Source organism: Myotis lucifugus, unplaced genomic scaffold (genome assembly GCF_000147115.1).
Source record: "Myotis lucifugus unplaced genomic scaffold, Myoluc2.0 scaffold_153, whole genome shotgun sequence".
Lineage (NCBI taxonomy): Eukaryota > Metazoa > Chordata > Mammalia > Chiroptera > Vespertilionidae > Myotis > Myotis lucifugus.
The window spans coordinates 2,947,631-2,966,685 of NW_005871201.1; the positions used below are offsets into that span (position 1 = coordinate 2,947,631).

A 19,055-nucleotide genomic window follows, 5' to 3' on the forward strand; every position below is an offset into this window, starting at 1 on the left:
CACATGACTGAACAATACACCTTATATGGGTTCTCTTGAAATTAAGAAATTGATAACAATGTATTCCTCTGCTCTTAAGAATACTGGGCAACAGATACCTAGAGAAAAAGGATGAGTTAAGAAATTACTATTTAGACTTTTGATACAGTTATTTTATATATTTTAAATTTCTGCCCCGCCAGCATGGCTCAGTGGTTGAGCATCAACCCAAGAACCAAGAGGTCACAGGTTCGATTCCCAATCAGGGCACATGCCCGAGTTTTGGGCTCAGTTTCCCAGTGGCAGTGGATCAATGATTCTTTTTAAAAAAATATATTTTATTGATTTTTTACAGAGAGGAAGAGAGAGGGATAGAGAGTTAGAAACATCGATGAGAGAGAAACATCGACCAGCTGCCTCCTGCACACCCCCTACTGGGGATGTGCACGAAACCTAGGTATATTCCCTTGACCGGAATCGAACCTGGGACCTTTCAGTCCTCAGGCCAACGCTCTATCCACTGAGCCAAACCGGTTAGGGCTGGATCAATGATTCTTATCATTGATGTTTCTATTTCTCTCCCTCTCCCTTCCACTCTGAAATCAAGAAAAATATATTTTAAAAAATTTACATTTCCATACTGTAAATTTTTTACTTCAGTGCACAATTCTGTGTATTTCAGCATATGTGGAAATATGTGTACCCACCACCACAATCAGGATCAAGAACCTTTCATCCCCCCAGAAACTCCCTCCTGTGCCGTGTATTATGAAACCCTCTTTCACCCCCAGCCCCTGCTACCCACTAGTCTTGCCTTTCCAGAAGTTCATATAAATTGGGTCATATAGAATGTATCTTTTTAAGACTGACTTCTTTCAATCACCCATCCATGTCTGGGGGTGTATAAGTAATGTGTTCCTTTTTATATCTGAGTAGTATTCCCTTGTATGCATGTATCACCATTTGTTTATCCATTCACTCATTGAAAGATGTTTGGGTTGTTTCCAGTTTGAGGCAACTATGAATAGAGCTACTATCAATGTCTCATTTTAATTAAAAATCTATATGCTGTTTATTTCAAAACTACTTTATCAGCAGACATATTAAGCCATGATTTATGCTACTTTGACATTTATTTAAAGTGCTTATTCTAGTAGTTTTGGGGGAGATTAAATGAGCATTTCCTTTGCATTATTACTTTTATTAGATAAATATCTTTTGTAAAAAAACATGATTTGATATGTCCCACAAATTGTGACAACTCAAGACAAAGTAAGATCAAATCCATATAATAGATACAAATAGACTAAAGTGGTAGCTTGGAACAGACCAATTTTACACATGATCTGAAGGTGGAGAGATAAAAATAATTTGTTGATTAATGTTTTACCAAGTGATAGGTTCTTGATTTAGCATGCAGTATTTTAATTTTTGGTGGTCTATTTAAAAAATATGGCTTTGTTGATTTGAAGAAGGGAGTGGAATAGAGGGATAGAGGGATAGAAACATCAGTGATGAGAGAGAATCATAGATCTGCTAACTTGGGCATGTGTGCTGACCAGGAATTGAATTGTGATATCCTGGTTCATAGGTTGACGCTCAACCACTGAGCCACACCTGCCGGGCATATTATTTTTTTAAATTATAACTAAAGATAACTCAAGTTTTCCTTTTTATTAACAGACATATGTAGAGTGTGTCGATCAGAAGGAACACCTGAGAAACCTCTTTATCATCCTTGTGTATGTACTGGCAGTATTAAGTTTATCCATCAAGAATGGTGAGTAATCCTTCTAGAAAATCTTGTCTGAGCTTCAGTTTTGTCATCATATATAAGAGGGATTATTTGAATGAACTTTCCTATAATTAGTTATTTAAAATATTTTTTGTTGTGAAAATTTGGAAATTACCCATATTCCTTATTGCTATGCTATGTAATTTGGAATATTTCTTTCCAGGTGTATGTGAGACCTGTTTATTTCTACCATGGAGGGCTTATTTTGTTCATTGGAAGTATTAAGGTTTTCTAGTTTTACCTGGCATGGTAATAGCTTACTTTATGAAATACTTTGTGCTAGGTAGTGCTCAGTGCTTTTCTCATTTAAGCCTTACAACAAAACCATGAGGAGGAGTTATTGTTGTTATTATGCAGATGAAGAAATGGCAGCATAGAAAGGTTAACTAACTAGTTCTATGTCACATAGTCAGGAAGTTAGTGACAGACCAGGATTCAGACCTAGCCCTCAGGATAACAGTATTATGATACCAGTATTAAAACTGGTGTTGATGTTTGGAGATTTTCTTATAATCAGTTAGCTTTGAGGAAATTACAATTTAAATTAATCTAACCATTTTAATAGTAGGTATATTATATTGGTTTATCTTTACTGTTATTGTTCTCTACCTTAGAAGGCATATGTTATTAAAAGTTTGGAATATTTTAAATTTGAAATAGTCAAAATTGTAAAAGCTTTATGAAATGTAACATTTTAATAAAACAGAACATTAGTTTTTAATGAAACGTTAAAGTTTCCTTGTTATAAATACTATACTTATGAGTGTATTTGTAATTGCAGCTTAGTTCAGTGGCTGAAACACAGTCGAAAAGAATACTGTGAATTATGCAAGCACAGATTTGCTTTCACACCAAGTAAGTTCTTTTAGAAGTTTTCACTGCATTTTTGGGTAGTAACTGGCCACATGAAAGTGTTTAATGATATTTTCAATTAGTTTTTCTTTGATAGTTATGGAAAGTATTGCTATAGCATTTTAGAAAATACTTTAAAAAATACATGGCTGCTTTTAACATATGAGAGACATTGATTTAATTTGTGTTATATTTCTTTCTTATTGTGTTTTTTTTTTAAATTATGGACAAGTTCAAATGTTTGCAAAGGTGTAATGAGTCCACTTGTACCCATCAATCAGTTTGACCCATTTTCAAGTTATGGTCTTTACATGGCATTAATTGTGTTAAAGCAAATGCCATTATTTATAATTTCACCAGTACACATTTTAATATCTCTAAAAAGTAAGGATTCCTTTTTTAAAAAAACATAACTATAATAACATTAGTCACTCAGCAGAATTAATAATGATGCCTTGATTTTATCAAATATATCACTGTTCAAATTTGTGATATCTTTTGAGTTAAAAGTATGTAGGTTGGAATAATAATGATAATAAAGACAAAGTTTTAACTTGCTTTTTAAAATGTTTTTTTAAGCTCAGTATTTTCTAAGCCTATAGTAAATATTTTGCAGGTCTTTAAAATTTCAATTACATTTTATAATTCTGTACCAGTTGATTGATGTTTAATATTGTTCATTGTAAACAATTAGAGCAGCGGTCACCAACCTTTCAGACCTCACGGACCACTGGTTGGCGACTGCTGAATTAGTGGACTATACTGGCAAATTATCAAGGATATGAGGCATGATTTTTATTCTGGGATCCTAATACATTGCCCTCCTCCCCCAAAGGTTTTTTTGTGTTTTAAGTTTTTTGTTTTTAAGTATCTTGAGCTGCTGAGTATAAATGCTGTGAATTAGTATTAGTTTTAATTCATTGGTTGATTCTTGTGTGTGCCCTGATCAGGGATTGAATCTGAAACCTTGGCATATTGGTTGGATGCTCTAACCCAGTGGTCGGCAAACCGCGGCTCGCGAGCCACATGTGGCTCTTTGGCCCCTTGAGTGTGGCTCTTCCACAAAATACCACGTGCAGGCTCGCACATACAGTGCGATTGAAACTTCGTGGCCCATGTGCAGAAGTTGGTTTTCGGGCTGGGCGAGTCTATTTTGAAGAAGTGGTGTTAGAAGAAGTGGGGGTACGTTCGCTGAGGTCGACCCCTCAGATTGAGGACGTTTTTAGCAAAGGCCAGTTTAGGAGTACCCTAATTAAGTTAATAACAATGTACCTACCTATATAGTTTAAGTTTAAAATATTTGGCTCTCAAAAGAAATTTCAGTCGTTGTACTGTTGGTATTTGGCTCTGTTGACTAATGAGTTTGCCGACCACTGCTCTAACCAACTGAGCTATTCAGCCAGGGCCAGAGTACAATTTATTAAAGTCATTACGGTTTCACTTTTGGAGCTTTATATTCATTACCATCAAAATGTCAATTCTGTTGTTTTATAGTCTTTAAGTTTTTGTAGGGCATAAAAATTCAACAGCTTAGCTATAGTAAACTGTAAGACTAAATAATTAAATATCGTTATGAAATTTGATTAGAAATACTTGTGAGCTTTTTTACTTTGAGGCACATAAATTTTCATTTTCATTTGACAGATGGCTGTATTCTTTATCTTTCTCAAAAACTCTTTTTACTGGTTTAATGACTTGTTATTATGTATCAAATATCAAATATCTTAAAGTAAGGATCTTTGTCGGTGTGTTGTAAAAAGTTGCTATTTGTTAATTATTTCTTAATGTTTGTAGATGGGAACAGTTTTGTTGTAGTGCTCTCATAAATTTTAGATATTTTAAAAAAACTTTATATATCATAATTCTTGTTTTGGCCTCACTGGAGAAAGAGGCATTCTACTTCTGTGTTCTTTTGAAGATACCTGTGGTGGAGCAGTGGTTTACATTGGAAATCTTTCTAAAGCATGGCACAACCTCTTCCTCTGAGTGTATTGAACAACATGTTACAGAAAGTTGGGAAGGCCTTAATTTACCATTTGCAGTGTTAACTATTGTGCTAAAATTGAGAAATGGTTGGCTAACAAATGCCAGTTGTCTGTTTGCTTTACACAAAATGGACCTGCAGATTGTTGTGCCTTTTTTTGAATGTTTTTATTGATTTTTTTAGAGGGAGAAGAAGAGAGAGGGACATAGAAACATAGCTCTGCTGCCTCTTGCACTTCCCCTATTGGGGATTGAGTTTGCAACCTGAGCATATACCCTGACTGGGAATCGAATTAGTGACCTCTTGGTGCATGGGATGACGCTCAGTTCACTGAGCCACACGGCCAGGGGCCAGGTTGTTGTGCCTTTTTAGTACTATTCTAAGGCTTGTGTTTGGAAGGAGGGTTTATTCTTTTTTTAAAAAATATATTTTTATTGATTTTAGAGAGGAAGGGAGAGGGATAGAGAGATAGAAACATCAATGATGAGTGAGAATAATTGATCAACTACCTCCAGCACACCCCTTACTGGGGATCGAGCCTGCAACCCAGGCATGTGCCCTTGGCCGGAATCAAACCTGGGACCCTTCAGTCCGCAGGCCGACGTTCTATCCACTTAGCCAAACTGGCTCGGGCAGGAGGGTTTATTCTTGATGAAGTCACTAGTTTCACCTTTTTCTCCTGTTTGCTTTATCTGATCTTTTATCTGGGAAGCCAGATAATCATATTGTTTGAATGCTAAAATATGTGTAAATTAGCTTTTCATGAAGTTCATGGCTGTGAATGAGAGATGCAGACTTCTCTTGAATCTTTTTTTCTTCTCAGAGGTCTTTTTTTTGTTGGCTTCTTAAATGTGCTATTATAAGTATTTGATTCATTTTTTATAGGAAAAATATTTGTATAATACAAATGTTGAAAGTTAAGATAACTTTACATGCCTATTTTATATTTATGAATTAGTCTACTTTTCAGTGTTCATGAAATTATATATAATTTTTTTCTGTAATAGTTTATTCCCCAGATATGCCTTCACGGCTTCCAATCCAAGACATATTTGCTGGACTGGTTACAAGTATTGGCACTGCAATACGATATTGGTTTCATTATACACTTGTGGCCTTTGCATGGTTGGGAGTTGTTCCTCTCACAGCATGTGAGTATTCATTCCTCTGTGGTTGGAGTTAATTAAACATTGCATAACTATTTAATATTATAGAGTAATATTAGATCATATTTTTGTTCGAATGATATTTAATTATTTGATATTATTATTTCATATATTAGTGAAGCCTTAGGAAACAGTTCACCTGAATTAAGAAGTATTTTTAAACACATCCGTTTCTTGAATGAATGTGGGAAAGAAAAATACAGCATACAGAGTCTAACTAATAATGAGAATTCATGAGAGAATTGAAAAAGCAAAGTCAATCTATAGTTGGAAGAAACTTGAATTTTATTTCTGAGAGTTAGTTAGAGCCTTCAAAGATTGTAAAAGATGGGTTCTCTTGAGATCCCCCCCCCCCTTCTTTTAAAAGTCACTCACATATCAAATGATCCTGAATAATTAGGAGGCTTTCTTTCAAATACAGGAGGCTTTCAGTGAGGTTGGTATACTAACTCTTAATTGATACTTTTTGAGTTCTTTATTGTTCTTAAAGACATGGAGAGGGGTATATGGTGCCAGATGATATAGATACAATTTTTTGCAATCTTGAATGCAAACAAGATTTTTGAATAAATATAATTCATATTCTCATGTTTTCTTAAAATAAGATAAACTTACTCATTTATGAAAATGAATATCTTGGGAGATATACCACATAGCAGATTAAGTACTGTAGAAGTGTGAATGAATTAGTGAACTAGAAGATTGAGCAAGGAGTTCTATAGGATGTAACTCAAAAAGACAAGAAGTTGAAAGTATGAGTGAGAGATGGAGGCTACATCAAGTTTTTTAGTACCTGTCTAATAAGTAGTTCCAGAAGGTAAAAAGATGATGCAAGAGGAAATGACAGACATCTTGTAGATTGAAAGAGAGCTGACCATGATAGAAGGAGACTCAAAAACCTAAATATATTCTAAAGTTTTCCAATTCTGAGCAGGGTGTTGTATAGATGTAACGCTTGCAGATTATCCTACAAAGTAATGAAAATCAGACTAACGTCACACTTAAAATCAGCAAATATTTTGCTGAAGCTAGAAGACAGCAGCAACTTGAAATTGAATGCTAGAAGGCAAATTTCAAAATTTGACAAAGTTTTTGAACCTAAAACCTACCCATAAATTATCAGATGGAAGGGCAATATACAGACATTTCAATAGATGCAAGGACTGAGAAAGTTTATTGCCTCAAACTATTTATGAAAAATGTGTTTGAGACTATACCTGCATAAAATGAGCAAGGAATCAAAGAGAAAGTTGTGAGCTACAGAGAAAAGAAGCAAGTAGGTCTTATAGCTAAATTGTAATTGTTAATCTACAGTAATTTTTAGGTAACAGCCTAGAACTAAAATTCTGGATGATCTTAACAGGGAAGAAATTGTGAGGGGAGGATAGAAATGGGCGCTTTTTAAGTTGTCATATTTGTGGGAGATTATAGATGTGCTACATGAAGATAGGAAAATATAGTGTAACTATACATTAAAAATATAGGGTAACCAAATAGAGTGTAGGACTAGATTCACACTGGCATTGTTACCTGATTAACAGTAGAGGAGCCACCGCTGTTCATAGCATTGGAGCATGTACTCCATTGAAAACTTCTAATTTCAAAAGTGTGTACTCCCAAAACTGAAACCCTTTAATTTCATGAGCAGACTCAATGAATTTTAGAATTCCAGGTTAAAAAAATTCTCCATTTTGTAATTTTGGAGATATCTTTATTTTAGATTTTTTTCCTCTTTCAGACATCTAAGCTCATTCAATAAAAACAAGCAAGTGTGAACCTAGAATCTAAACTTTAAACATTTTTGAGTAACTTTTACTCTTCATTATCACTATTTTTATGCTTGAACTATTAAAAATTTTTAAAAATTGATTGATTTTTAGAGGGAGAGAGAAAAAAAACTGATCTGTTTTCCCACCCTTTTATGCATTCATTGGTTGATTCCTGTATGTGCCCTGACCTGGGATTGAACCCAGAGCCTTGACTCATTGGGATGATGCTACTCAGCCAGGGCCTTGACCATTTTAAAAAAGTTTAATATTTTGAGACTCATTCTTGTGAAGACTAAATGTGTATTTTAGTGGCATTCATGATATTCCACTTTACCTCTGTTTAATTGAACAGCTGTGAGATTGATGATGAGAATTGTAACTATGTGCCCTTGTGCCCTCTTTCGGTAGGCCGCATCTACAAGTGCTTGTTTACTGGCTCCGTGAGCTCACTACTGACACTGCCACTGGACATGCTGTCCACGTGAGTATGAACCTTGTGACAGTGGAAGGCTGCGTAATGGTGTTAGTTTTTCCCCACAAGTTTTTATTTTTTAAAATCCATAATCAAGGATATGTTCTTTGATTTTTAGAGAGAGGGGCAGGGAGAGAGAGAGAAAGAGAAAGAGATTGATGTGAGAGGGAAACATTGATTGGTTGCCTCCTGCATGTGGTTCAGGATCAAACCTGCAACCTAGGTATATGCCCTGACCAGGAATCGAACCCTTGACCTTTTATTTATTTTATTTTATTTTTTTTTGAACCCTTGACCTTTTAGCGTACGGGATGATGTTCCAGCTGAGCCACACTGGCCAGGGCTGCTCCACATATTTATTTTTATTATAATTTGAGTTTTTCAGTTTCAAGGACAAATAATAATTTTAACAGTTATAGCTACAGTAGAAGCAGCTGACATGTATATATACATATGTGCTGTTTTAAAATATACCTGTCTTAAAAAGAACTGTTTTGTAATGGTGGAACAGCTTGTTAAATAGGCTGTTGTGCATTGTGGGATATATATGATTATGTTCGCGTGCTGAAAGTTCATTTAAATATGATTTTTGCAATATAGACATTTGAATTCAAATTTATTTTAAAAATGTTTCTTGTGATTATTAGTGTCTGAACTCTAAAAAACGTCTTCACTATAGTTGTTTTACTGTATCTTAATTTGATATTGCATTGTAATTGAATTTTCTTGGGAAAGACATATTAGATGTGTTTTACTTATTACTGATGTCAGAAATAGAAATGTTATATTTATTAACTATATCAAGATCATTAGAATATTAAGCCTGCAAAAAATTATACTTATATGTGCTAAATCTACGTTTGTGCCAAGCTGCTCTTAGTAATTATTTTTGAGGAGCTGATTTTCACCCAGAAAATTATGAGTTTTCTGGCTGTTTTTTCCTGAGATTTTAGTATAAGATGAACTGTTGTTATCTTGAATTTCTTTGGTTTCCTTAGGTGTTCTTTGGAGTAATTCCATATATTTTTTTTTTTTTTAACTAGGGACAACTTATTGGCGGATTGTTTACAGGGTTGTTTTGTGGTGACGTGCACATTGTGCGCGTTCATCAGCCTGGTGTGGTTGCGAGAGCAGATTGTCCACGGGGGAGCGCCAATTTGGCTGGATCATGCTGTTCCACCCTTCAATGCTGCTGGACACCACCAAAATGAGGTAACTCCCCACTTCCTCCAGTTCTTTTTATTGGGACAGGACATGAGAGTTGTCATCACCCTCTAAGACCCAACCTTGACTCCCATGTCCATCATTGCAAAGCAGAGTAGTGAAAAGGAGCGGGAGAAGATTAAGGGAGATGTGAAAAAAATCAAAAGCATGCTGCTATGACTTGGCCTCAATTTTCTAGCAAGATTGGGAGCAATATTGGGGGTATACTAAAGTGCTCTTTCATTGCTTTTGCTTGGGTCCCCTGCATAATGCTGGAAGTTAAGGTACAGACTTCTTGCACATGCTTCTGACATGCTGGGTAACATTAAGGAAGTTACTTACCCTCTTTGCTCATCAGTTTCTTTGTATGTAAAATGCCTCCTCTTTGCTGCTGCTAGCAGGAACGTTACCAAAAGTAGAAACGTTGTACCACTATAACAATGGTGTGCCATTTTACTTTTTCTTTATGAGAGGATACATGCTTAGATGCAAGAGCATTTGCTAGAATTATTAAGAAGAGAGGACATAAATTATTTTTAGTATTTTGCCTGCTGAGAAATTATGGGGCTGAAAATGTAAAAAATATTAGCTACTTACATATGAAAACAATTCACACTTCATAAAATTTTGTTACGAAAAAATCGAGTGTAAGATACTCAAAGTGTAAATTAATAACTTTTTTCATGTAATGACCTACTTTTGTCAGTTTGCAGATTAATTTAGTCAAAGTTGCCACATATTTTTCTCTGCAGAATTGAGTGCAATTTCTCCCTTGAAAACCACACACAAAAAAAATGGGACTATAAAGAAACAACACTGTTCTTACCTAGCTTTAATACTTTTATCATTGTACCTTATATTTTGAAGCATTTGAAGCATTTAATAGGGTTCTTTTTTTTAAAAAACTTTTTTATCCTCACAGGATATATTTTTCCATTGATTTTTAGAGAGAGTGGAAGGGAATGAAGAGGGAGAGGATGAAAGGGTGGGGGGAGAGAGAGAGAGAGAGAGAGAGAGAGAGAGAAAGAAACATTGATTGGTTGCCTCCCACATGTAGGAACCTGCAACTAAGGTACATGCCCTTGCCCTTGACCGAATCAAATCAGCGACCCTTCCTTCCCAGGGCTGATGCTCTAACCACTGACCAAGTCGGCCAGGGCTAATGTACAGTGGGGCCTTGACTTAACGAGTTTAATTCGTTCCGTGACGGAGCTCGTAACTCAAATTAAGAAGTGAACGAGTGAGACACGTGATGCTGGGCTGATGTTGTGGCGTTCACTGTGACGTTCGCTGCGCCAACTAGCGGTGGGGTATCTGAAGCTGGTTTGTAACCCGAATTTTAGCTCGAAACTCAAAGCAAAAAATCGGCCGAGAGACGGCTAGTATCTCGAAAAACTCGTTAGTCGGGACACTCGTAAGTCAAGGCCCCACTGTAGTTCTTTTTTAGTCTTTATTAACTCCAAGGGAGTTGAGTGTTTTAATTAACTGCAGTTATGTCTTTGGTTGGTAGGTTGTTGCACTCAGGAAGAGCCAGAGAAAGATGCATGTGCGGACTGATAAAGTATATATGGACAGGCTTACCCACAGGGCAGAAATTAGCTATGTTTTCCTCAAATGTTTAACTGATAACTGAGAATTAAGTTTTATATCTGTATGTGTATAAACAAATAAATAGATGCATAAATAAATATATTTTTATTCCTGAGGGGTCATTAAAGACTGGAGTCATGTCTTTTAAAGAAGGATTATGTATGGAATGATGTATTCAAGATAGCCATATTGTTAACCCATTATCTATAATGCTTTATGAAATAATCCTTAAATTATACTGAATGAATATATACACTGTGAAGTGAATTTATGTCCTTATATACCAAATTGATCCAAATAAGATACATTTGACTTTGAGAGGTGCGTTTTGAAATTTTAATACTTTGAGCCTCTTTGTTATTTAATTTTAATTTTTTTTAGAAGAAAGAGCTTGATTTGGAAATAGAGCAAAACTGAGGTAAATTAGCTAAATGCCTGCGCTCTTCTGTCATTTTAGGCTCCAGCGGGAGGAAATGGGGCTGAAAATGTTGCTCCTGACCAGCCTGCCAACCCACCAGCTGAGAACGCAGTGGTGGGGGAAAACCCGGATGCCCAGGATGATCAGGCGGAAGAAGAGGAGGAGGAGAACGAGGAGGAAGATGAGGCAGGCGGGGAAGATGCAGCGGATGCCAACAACGGGGCTCAGGGTAATGGCTGCTCATTTGTCCTTATCACCTCTTCTCCACCATGAGTCCATTCCCAACTTGCCTTGGGGGGAGGACTGGAGTTTTCAAAATTTAATGGGTTTAAAATTATATTTTTAACCTGTTTTTACTTTATTTTGGCAAACTTGCATGTATGGATATACATATGCATACATTTTTTTTTTCTGTGAAACGGCACATTTTGTGTTTTAAAATCCTACTTTACGCAGGACTTTTGTAGGATGGGTAGGAAGAAATTATTTGTAAGTTGGTGTAGATCCTAGTTTTTTTTTTTAAAGGAATTTGATAAAGATTTATTTATTTTTGGGGGGGAGGCCATTCTTTTGAGTCAGTACTTTTAATATCAAAGAAAAATTCTTGAAGTGTGCACTGTAGACCAGATGCAATCCACAGAAACCAGTTTCTGTTTTTTATTTTTTATTTTTAAATATATTTTACTGATTTTTTACAGAGAGGACCGAGAGATAGAAAGTTAGAAACATCGATGAGAGAGAAACATCGATCAGCTGCCTCCTGCACACCCCCTACTGGGGATGTGCCCGCAACCCAGGTACATGCCCTTGACGGGAATCGAACCTGGGACCTTTCAGTCCGCAGACCGACGCTCCATCCACTGAGCCAAACCGGTTTCGGCCAGTTTTTGTTTTTTAAAAAATTTTATTTATTGATTTTAGAGAGAGAGAGAGCAAAGAAGGGAGATAGAGGGAGAGGAGGGAGGGAGAGAGGAAGAGAGAGAGAGAGAGAGAAACATTGGTTTGTTCTACTTATTTATGCATTTGTTGATTGCTTCTTGTATTTGCCCTGACTGGGAATCAAACCCACAACCTTGGTTTATCGAGACGATGCTCTAACCAACCTGAGCTACCCAGCCAGGGCTCAATTCCTCCTTTTCTAGCATGTAACTTTGCAATGTAAAAGAAGATCCGAGACTGAGCCCTCCAAGTCAGCTGTCGGTAGCTCAGCGCCTCCCTTTCTCTCTTCCCACCCAGAGTTTTCTTGTCAGGTGCTGCACTGCCTCTAGGTCCATTCGACATCGTTAATATTTGAGTGTCTCCTGTGTGCCAGGCACTCAAAACATCAGGGCTCTGCCTTCATGGAGTTTCTGGTCTAGTGAAGAATACCCAAGTGAGCAAATTTATTACACATTGTGATAAACATTGTGTAGGTTGTTCTGAGGATGCTATTGGAGAGAGACTTATTTAAACAAGATGCCCTCGTAGCTCAGAGTAAGGGCTATTTGAGCTACGACCTGAAGGATGAGAAGTGAGTTGTGTAATGGGGCCTTTGCCAGGGAGAGGCGAGTATCTGTTCAAAGACTCTGAGGATGCAGTCTACTGCTTCCCTAGTGCTGGCCACCATTTCTGTCTCAGTCTAATGCAATAGCTCCTAACTGGTCTTCCTTCTTCCATTCTTGCTCCACGTAGTATTTGGATTGCTCTCCTGCCTTTAAAAATCTTTTAGTGGTTTTTCCATGATACTGAAGAACAAAATAAAATCTAGACTTCACATTCCTTTTGTATGATCTGATCCCTCTCTGCCTTTCATACTATATCTTCCACCGCCTCCTCATCCAGAGAATTCTAGTCATCTGGCTTCCTTACTCTCCTCACTTCCACTGGAGTTATTCCTGCTTCAGAGCTGTTGAATTCCTTTCTATCACATGATCCTCTTTCTTTCTTTTCTAGTACTTTCCACATACTAGCACCACCTTATTTATTTTATGTTGTATTTATGTATATGGGTTCTTATTTATTGCCTAATAAGTAAATACTCATATGGAAAAATTTTAAATGTGGTTTAGCTTCTCAACAGTAGTTTACAAAACACCAAATTAAAATGGTGCATTTTATTATTTATAGTTCAAGTTACGTCACTAATCTTTGAACTGCAATTTTATTTCTAGATGACATGAACTGGAATGCTTTAGAATGGGACAGAGCTGCAGAAGAGCTTACATGGGAAAGAGTGAGTAAGACTTGTATCAAACATCAGTGTTTTAATTCTGTAGTTATGTTTGATTTAAAACTAATAGATCTTTAATATCTAGAGAAAATTAAGTGATGTTTTGTTTGTACTGAAAATGATAACTGTTTTTCTGTCTTATGGTTTTTAAAACAAACCTTGCTCTACTTAGGGAATGTTTAGTCTGAAATTGTGGACTTTCAAAAAATGAAGTAACAATTTAAAATTTAAGTATTATTCTGGTGCTTCAGTTGACAATATAGTTGTATCATGAAGTCTTGACTGACTCCTTAGCTAATGTAAGGATGAAACCCAAGATGGATTTTTTTTTTACTTCAAAACCATGATTTGGAATAAAAGGAAACCCAAAATACAAAACTCCCATAAACAGGAGTTTTTTATTCTCTGAAAATGATAGGCTATATCGGAAAGTAGTGGGTATGGATTATGTGTAAAGATATTGAAAGGGCCCTTGCTGGTTTGGTTCAGTGGATAGAGTGTCAGCCTGCGGACTGAAGGGTCCCGGGTTCGATACCAGTCAAGGGCACATGCCTGGGTTGTGGGCTTGATCTCCAGTAGGGGACATGTGGGAGGCAGCCGATCAATGACTCTAGCTCATCATTGATGTTTCTAGCTCTCTTCCCCTCTCCCTTCCTCTCTGAAATCAATAAAAAAAAAAACAAAGATATTGAAAGGAAAATGAGCCTTTTTAATAAATAGAATTAAAAAAACCTTTTTATCTTGAATTAATACTTATTATTATTCATTTTAGATGCTAGGACTTGATGGATCACTAGTTTTTCTAGTAAGTAAAGTTAACATTTTTTTTCAAACAAAATTATCTTTATTCATAACTCTAACATTTTTTAAATAATAGAATTGTGACTTAATTATTTGTCTCAGTGATTCATTGAGGTAGTAATACTGAGGGTTGCACCAGGTGGTAATTCACAGATTAGTGAGAATATGATGTTACCAAGCTTCTATTCAGAGTTTGATCACAACCAGTATAGAACAGCGGTTCTCAACCTGTGGGTCGTGACCCCTTTGGGGGTCGAACGACCCTTTCACAGGGGTCGCCTAAGACCATTGGAAAACACATATATAATTACATACTGTTTTTGTGATTAATCACTATGCTTTAATTATGTTCAATTTGTAACAATGAAAATACATCCTGCATATCAGATATTTGCATTACGATTCATAACTAGCAAAATTACAGTTATGAAGTAGCAACAAAAATAATTTTATGGTTGGGGGTCACCACAACATGAGGAACTGTATTAAAAGGGTCGCAACATTAGGAAGGTTGAGAACCACTGGTATAAAAGGTATTATTTGACTACATACTCATTTATCTCTCTTACCTCATAAGTCCCTCATAGATGAGTCCCAGAAGTTAGGCAGTGTTGTTGACAAAAGTGCATTCTAATTATTGGAAAAAATAATTTATAGGATGACTTCATTCATGGAAAGATATTTTTAGTATCTACCATGTGCCAACCATTGTAATAGTTACTGTGAGGTTCAGAGATGAATGAAATAGGATCCCTGTTCTCAAAGATGTTTTATAGTTAGTAGAAATTAACATGTGAATAAGAAACTTTAGAGGTACTACATGGTAAAGACTCAGTTACAGAAGGTGTTCATCAGAGGTACAGAAGAGGCCTTGGTTAGGTGTTTCTTATTGGAGTTTGTCAGCAGGGAATTTTTAAATAAGATAATTTAGAGGTTGAGGCACAGAAGATATAGGGAATAAGGACAGTTTGGGAGCCCTAAAGGCAGAAAAGCTGAAAAAATTCAAGTGATATAAGCTGACATGGTGAATAGGAATGTAGCAGTCATCTCTTAGACAAACTAATCACCCTTTATGCCCCTTGGGTTGTAGCAGATTGGGATATTCTTTCCTGATGGGAATGTCTTTCTAAGAAAAAAATCAGAAAGTGTTGGCCCGTTTTGGAAGGATCATTTAACTTGATGGGGGAGGAGGTGGTGGGCCTAGACAAATGGGCTTGGTCTTTCTAGTGTCAGCAAGGAGTGTAACTAAAGTAGAGGTGTCTGGCTGGAAATGATAGCAGTCATCTTGGAGATGATAATACATAACTGTGGAAGTGGATCATTGGCCAAATGAGAATGAGTATTCTGAGGCATGAGCAAAGAAAGACAGGACACCATAGGGAGAAAGGGGACCAGAGAAGATAAAGTGACCTTACAGAAGTCTTGAGAACAAAATGGACAGTGAAAGAAGCACTGTATTTTTTCCATTAATATGTTGTTGGGAATTAATGTGGTTTTCTAATTTTTCTCCATTTGGAATTTTTCAGTGTCATTTGATTTAATGCAGCCTGGAAGTTATTTATGAGAATCTGTGTAGTTAGTAGTGAATTATTAATTTCTGAAGAGGAAATGTTTATAGAGTAACTTCTTTGATTTTTTTTCTACATGTAACATAATGAACTTGAGTTTTATTAGATTTATGAGCTATCTAATGAGAAATTTAAAGTTGTACATAATTTTTAGAATGAAATCTCAACTATAGAGTGAACATTTCAGTCTTCTAATTGAGTAAGTGGAGTAGTCTTTATATATCAAGTAGGAATTGAATATGTTTTATTAATGTTCTTTTCCTTTAGGAACATGTCTTCTGGGTGGTGTCTTTAAACACACTGTTCATTCTTGTTTTTGGTAAGTGGTGTTTATGCTTTTGTTTATTGTATTATGGTAGTTTAGTTTTCTAGGAGCCTTCTTATTTAGGTTTTTGTTTTATTTTTAAACAGGAATATATAAAATAATTTTAGATAGTAATCTGTATAGGAATCCTGTACAGATACCTTCTTTCCTAAGCAATAGTGACTTCAATAACCTGTAGTTGCCTACTATCTCTGCTTCAGTTGGGCATTTCTGTCTCTTTGTAGAAGTTAATTTTACTAGTAGACTGACTTGAGAATATACATTATTCTACCTCTGGAATTAACTTTTTGCTAATTATCTGCGTGAGCTTCCCTATGGCAGAAGATCTTATTGCCATTTGCCAAGGCTTTATCAGAGACCCTGCTTGGGAGTTGTCATCGGAGATGGATGTAGGCTTGAGGGAAGACAGTGACCCTTCCCCAAGTGTGAATTCCCCTGAGAACCAGATTCTGGTAAATGCAAAATCACTTTCAAGACACTATCACAACTACAGCTGTGAGGGTTCTGTGGCAACACAGACAAATCCCTGCCATTGGGTGTAATTAGAGAAAGAAAGGCAGGGCTGAGGAAGTGCAGTTGACAGATTTTTCTGCTTTGGGAAAGATAAGGTAAATTGAATCAAGTTAACCAACACCTTAGAATTCAATTCCTGCATCTCTCAAGGGAGAGAAAGTAGAGTTTGATAAAATCGGGTTATTGCTGGGCTGGGCTATGATTTGTGTCTTGTAGAGAGACCTTAGAGCAGCGGTCGCCAACTGGTGGTCGTTGGACCACTGGTGGTCCGTGAGGTCTGAAAGGTTGGCAACCACTGCCTTAGAGTACAGATCTCTCCATAGGGGTGATCTTTGAGAAATTCCTTCCTTTAATGCATGTGAGTTACCCTTTAGTTCTACTGAGGAGGGAGGGTTACATTGAATTCCAAGTTATTTCCTTTGTGTTGTGGACCACTTTGTGACCTAGAAAGCAGTTCTCTTCAATAGGAAGGAAGCCATGTGATCAAAAAGACACTGAGCATGGCCCTGGTCAATGTGGCTCAGTTGGTTGGATGTCATCTTGTACACCAAAAGGTCACCGGTTTGATTCCTGGTCAGGGCACATGCCCAGATTGTGGGCCTGATCCCCAGTAGGGGGCGTGCAGAAGGCAGCTGATCAATGATGGATGTTTGGCTCTCACATTGATGTTTCTCTCCCTCTATTTTCTTCTCTTAAAAAAAAAATCAATAAAAAAGACACTGAATATGTAAATTGAGGATGAGACAAAATTAATTTCTGAATATTATCAGTAAAGAACAAATAAAATTATAGGTAACTTGTTGAAACAAATATCTTGATTAAAAAGATGGCACAAATTAACAGGAAGCTCATTTTTTTGTTGTTTCCCCTTGCATATGAGGGTAAAAAATATGTCTGCAGATTATTCTGCATTTATTTTTTTCTATGTAAAATTATATTCACTTTTTGAGTATAATGAACTCATGGATTTGTATATATTCAGTGTGTTTCCACCAGAATGTGAAACTGTTTTGATCTTGACCAAGTTCTTTTTTTAAAAAAAATTATTTATTTTTTAATTTTCTTTATGGATTTTTTTTTTCCTACTGCAATTTTCCTCTGGCATTTTTTGACTCTTGTCATCGTGTAATTTGCAGAAATAGAACCTTACAGCACTGTTGTCTCTAGTAGAGTGGAGTGATCCTGAGAAACTGACCTTAATTTCAGGATACCTATCTAGTAGTTGCTTCAGAATAGGATAGAAATTGATTGTTACAATTAATGCTCAGGTTAGTATTTACATATACAAATAGAGTTGAAACATGAAAGTTTGCCTTTGTCAGGGACCTTCTTGAGTCAGAGTTGGGTGTGAGAACAAATTAGAACAAATTCTGCATATGTATTTTTTCTTATCATTTAACAATTTATTGTGCATTGTAACATATAATATTAGTAAAATAATGCACATGTCTACTTTGCAAATAAATTCTAAATAGATCTTAGACCAATAAATACATTTCTACTCATAGAATACTTGATTAAAACAGTTTGGTGGCCAGATTCCTGTAGATTCACTCTAACTTTTGTGTTAATGATTTTGTTCCCCTCCCCCCTTCTCTAATCTATGCTGTTCATTTTTTTAACATAAGTAAAAGATAATTACATTTTATTATTAAGAACAAATTAAAATTTTATTAATATGGCAAGAAAAGCTTGAAGAAAAGAGACTGTAAGAATTGTCACTCTGGCCCTTGCTGGTTTGGCTCAGGGAACAGAATGTCAACTTGCCGACTAAAAAGTCCCGGGTTCAATTCCGCTCAAGGGCACATGCCCGGGTTGCAGGCTCACTCCCCTGTAGGGGGTGTGCAGTTGATGATTCTCATCATTGATGTTTCTCTCTTCCCCTCTCCCGCCCTGTCTGAAATTAATAAAAATATGTGCATGAGGAGGCAGCCAATCGATGTTGATTTTTCTTTCTCACCAATGTTTCTATCTCTCCCTCTCCCTTCTCTCTCTAAAAATTAATAAAAACATTTTAAAATTTTTATTATGAAATACTTGATATTTTCTTATTTAACTATAATGTCATTATCACACCTTAGAGCAGTGATGGCGAACCTTTTGAGCTTGGCATGTCAGCATTTTGAAAAACCCTAACTTAACTCTGGTGCCGTGTCACATATAGAAATTTTTTGATATTTGCAACCATAGTAAAACAAAGACTTATATTTTTGATATTTATTTTATATATTTAAATGCCATTTAACAAAGAAAAATCAACCAAAAAAATGAGTTCGCGTGTCACCTCTGACACACGTGTCATAGGTTCGCCATCACTGCCTTAGAGAATCACCAGTACTTAATATTTCTTAGTAATCCAACATAGGTAAAAGTTTCTAGATTGTTAGTCCTTAAATGTCATTTTATAGTTG

The 19,055-nt window shown here is 36.1% G+C and overlaps 1 protein-coding gene across 5 annotated transcripts in view; it reads left to right on the forward strand.

Annotated features, from left to right (window-relative positions):
* Positions 1-19,055, forward strand: part of MARCH6 (membrane associated ring-CH-type finger 6) — a 68,327-nt gene that overhangs the window by 16,155 nt on the left and 33,117 nt on the right. For 4 of the 5 annotated variants that reach the window (XM_023759378.1, XM_023759377.1, XM_023759374.1 and 1 more), the window contains exons 2-9: positions 1,663-1,759; positions 5,618-5,761; positions 7,954-8,026; positions 9,061-9,229; positions 11,268-11,457; positions 13,379-13,440; positions 14,210-14,242; positions 16,074-16,125. In XM_023759378.1, coding sequence (XP_023615146.1) covers positions 1,663-1,759; positions 5,618-5,761; positions 7,954-8,026; positions 9,061-9,229; positions 11,268-11,457; positions 13,379-13,440; positions 14,210-14,242; positions 16,074-16,125 — 820 coding nt within the window. The remainder of the gene's footprint in view (positions 1-1,662; positions 1,760-5,617; positions 5,762-7,953; positions 8,027-9,060; positions 9,230-11,267; positions 11,458-13,378; positions 13,441-14,209; positions 14,243-16,073; positions 16,126-19,055) is intronic. The other variant, XM_023759376.1, reaches the window with a different exon arrangement.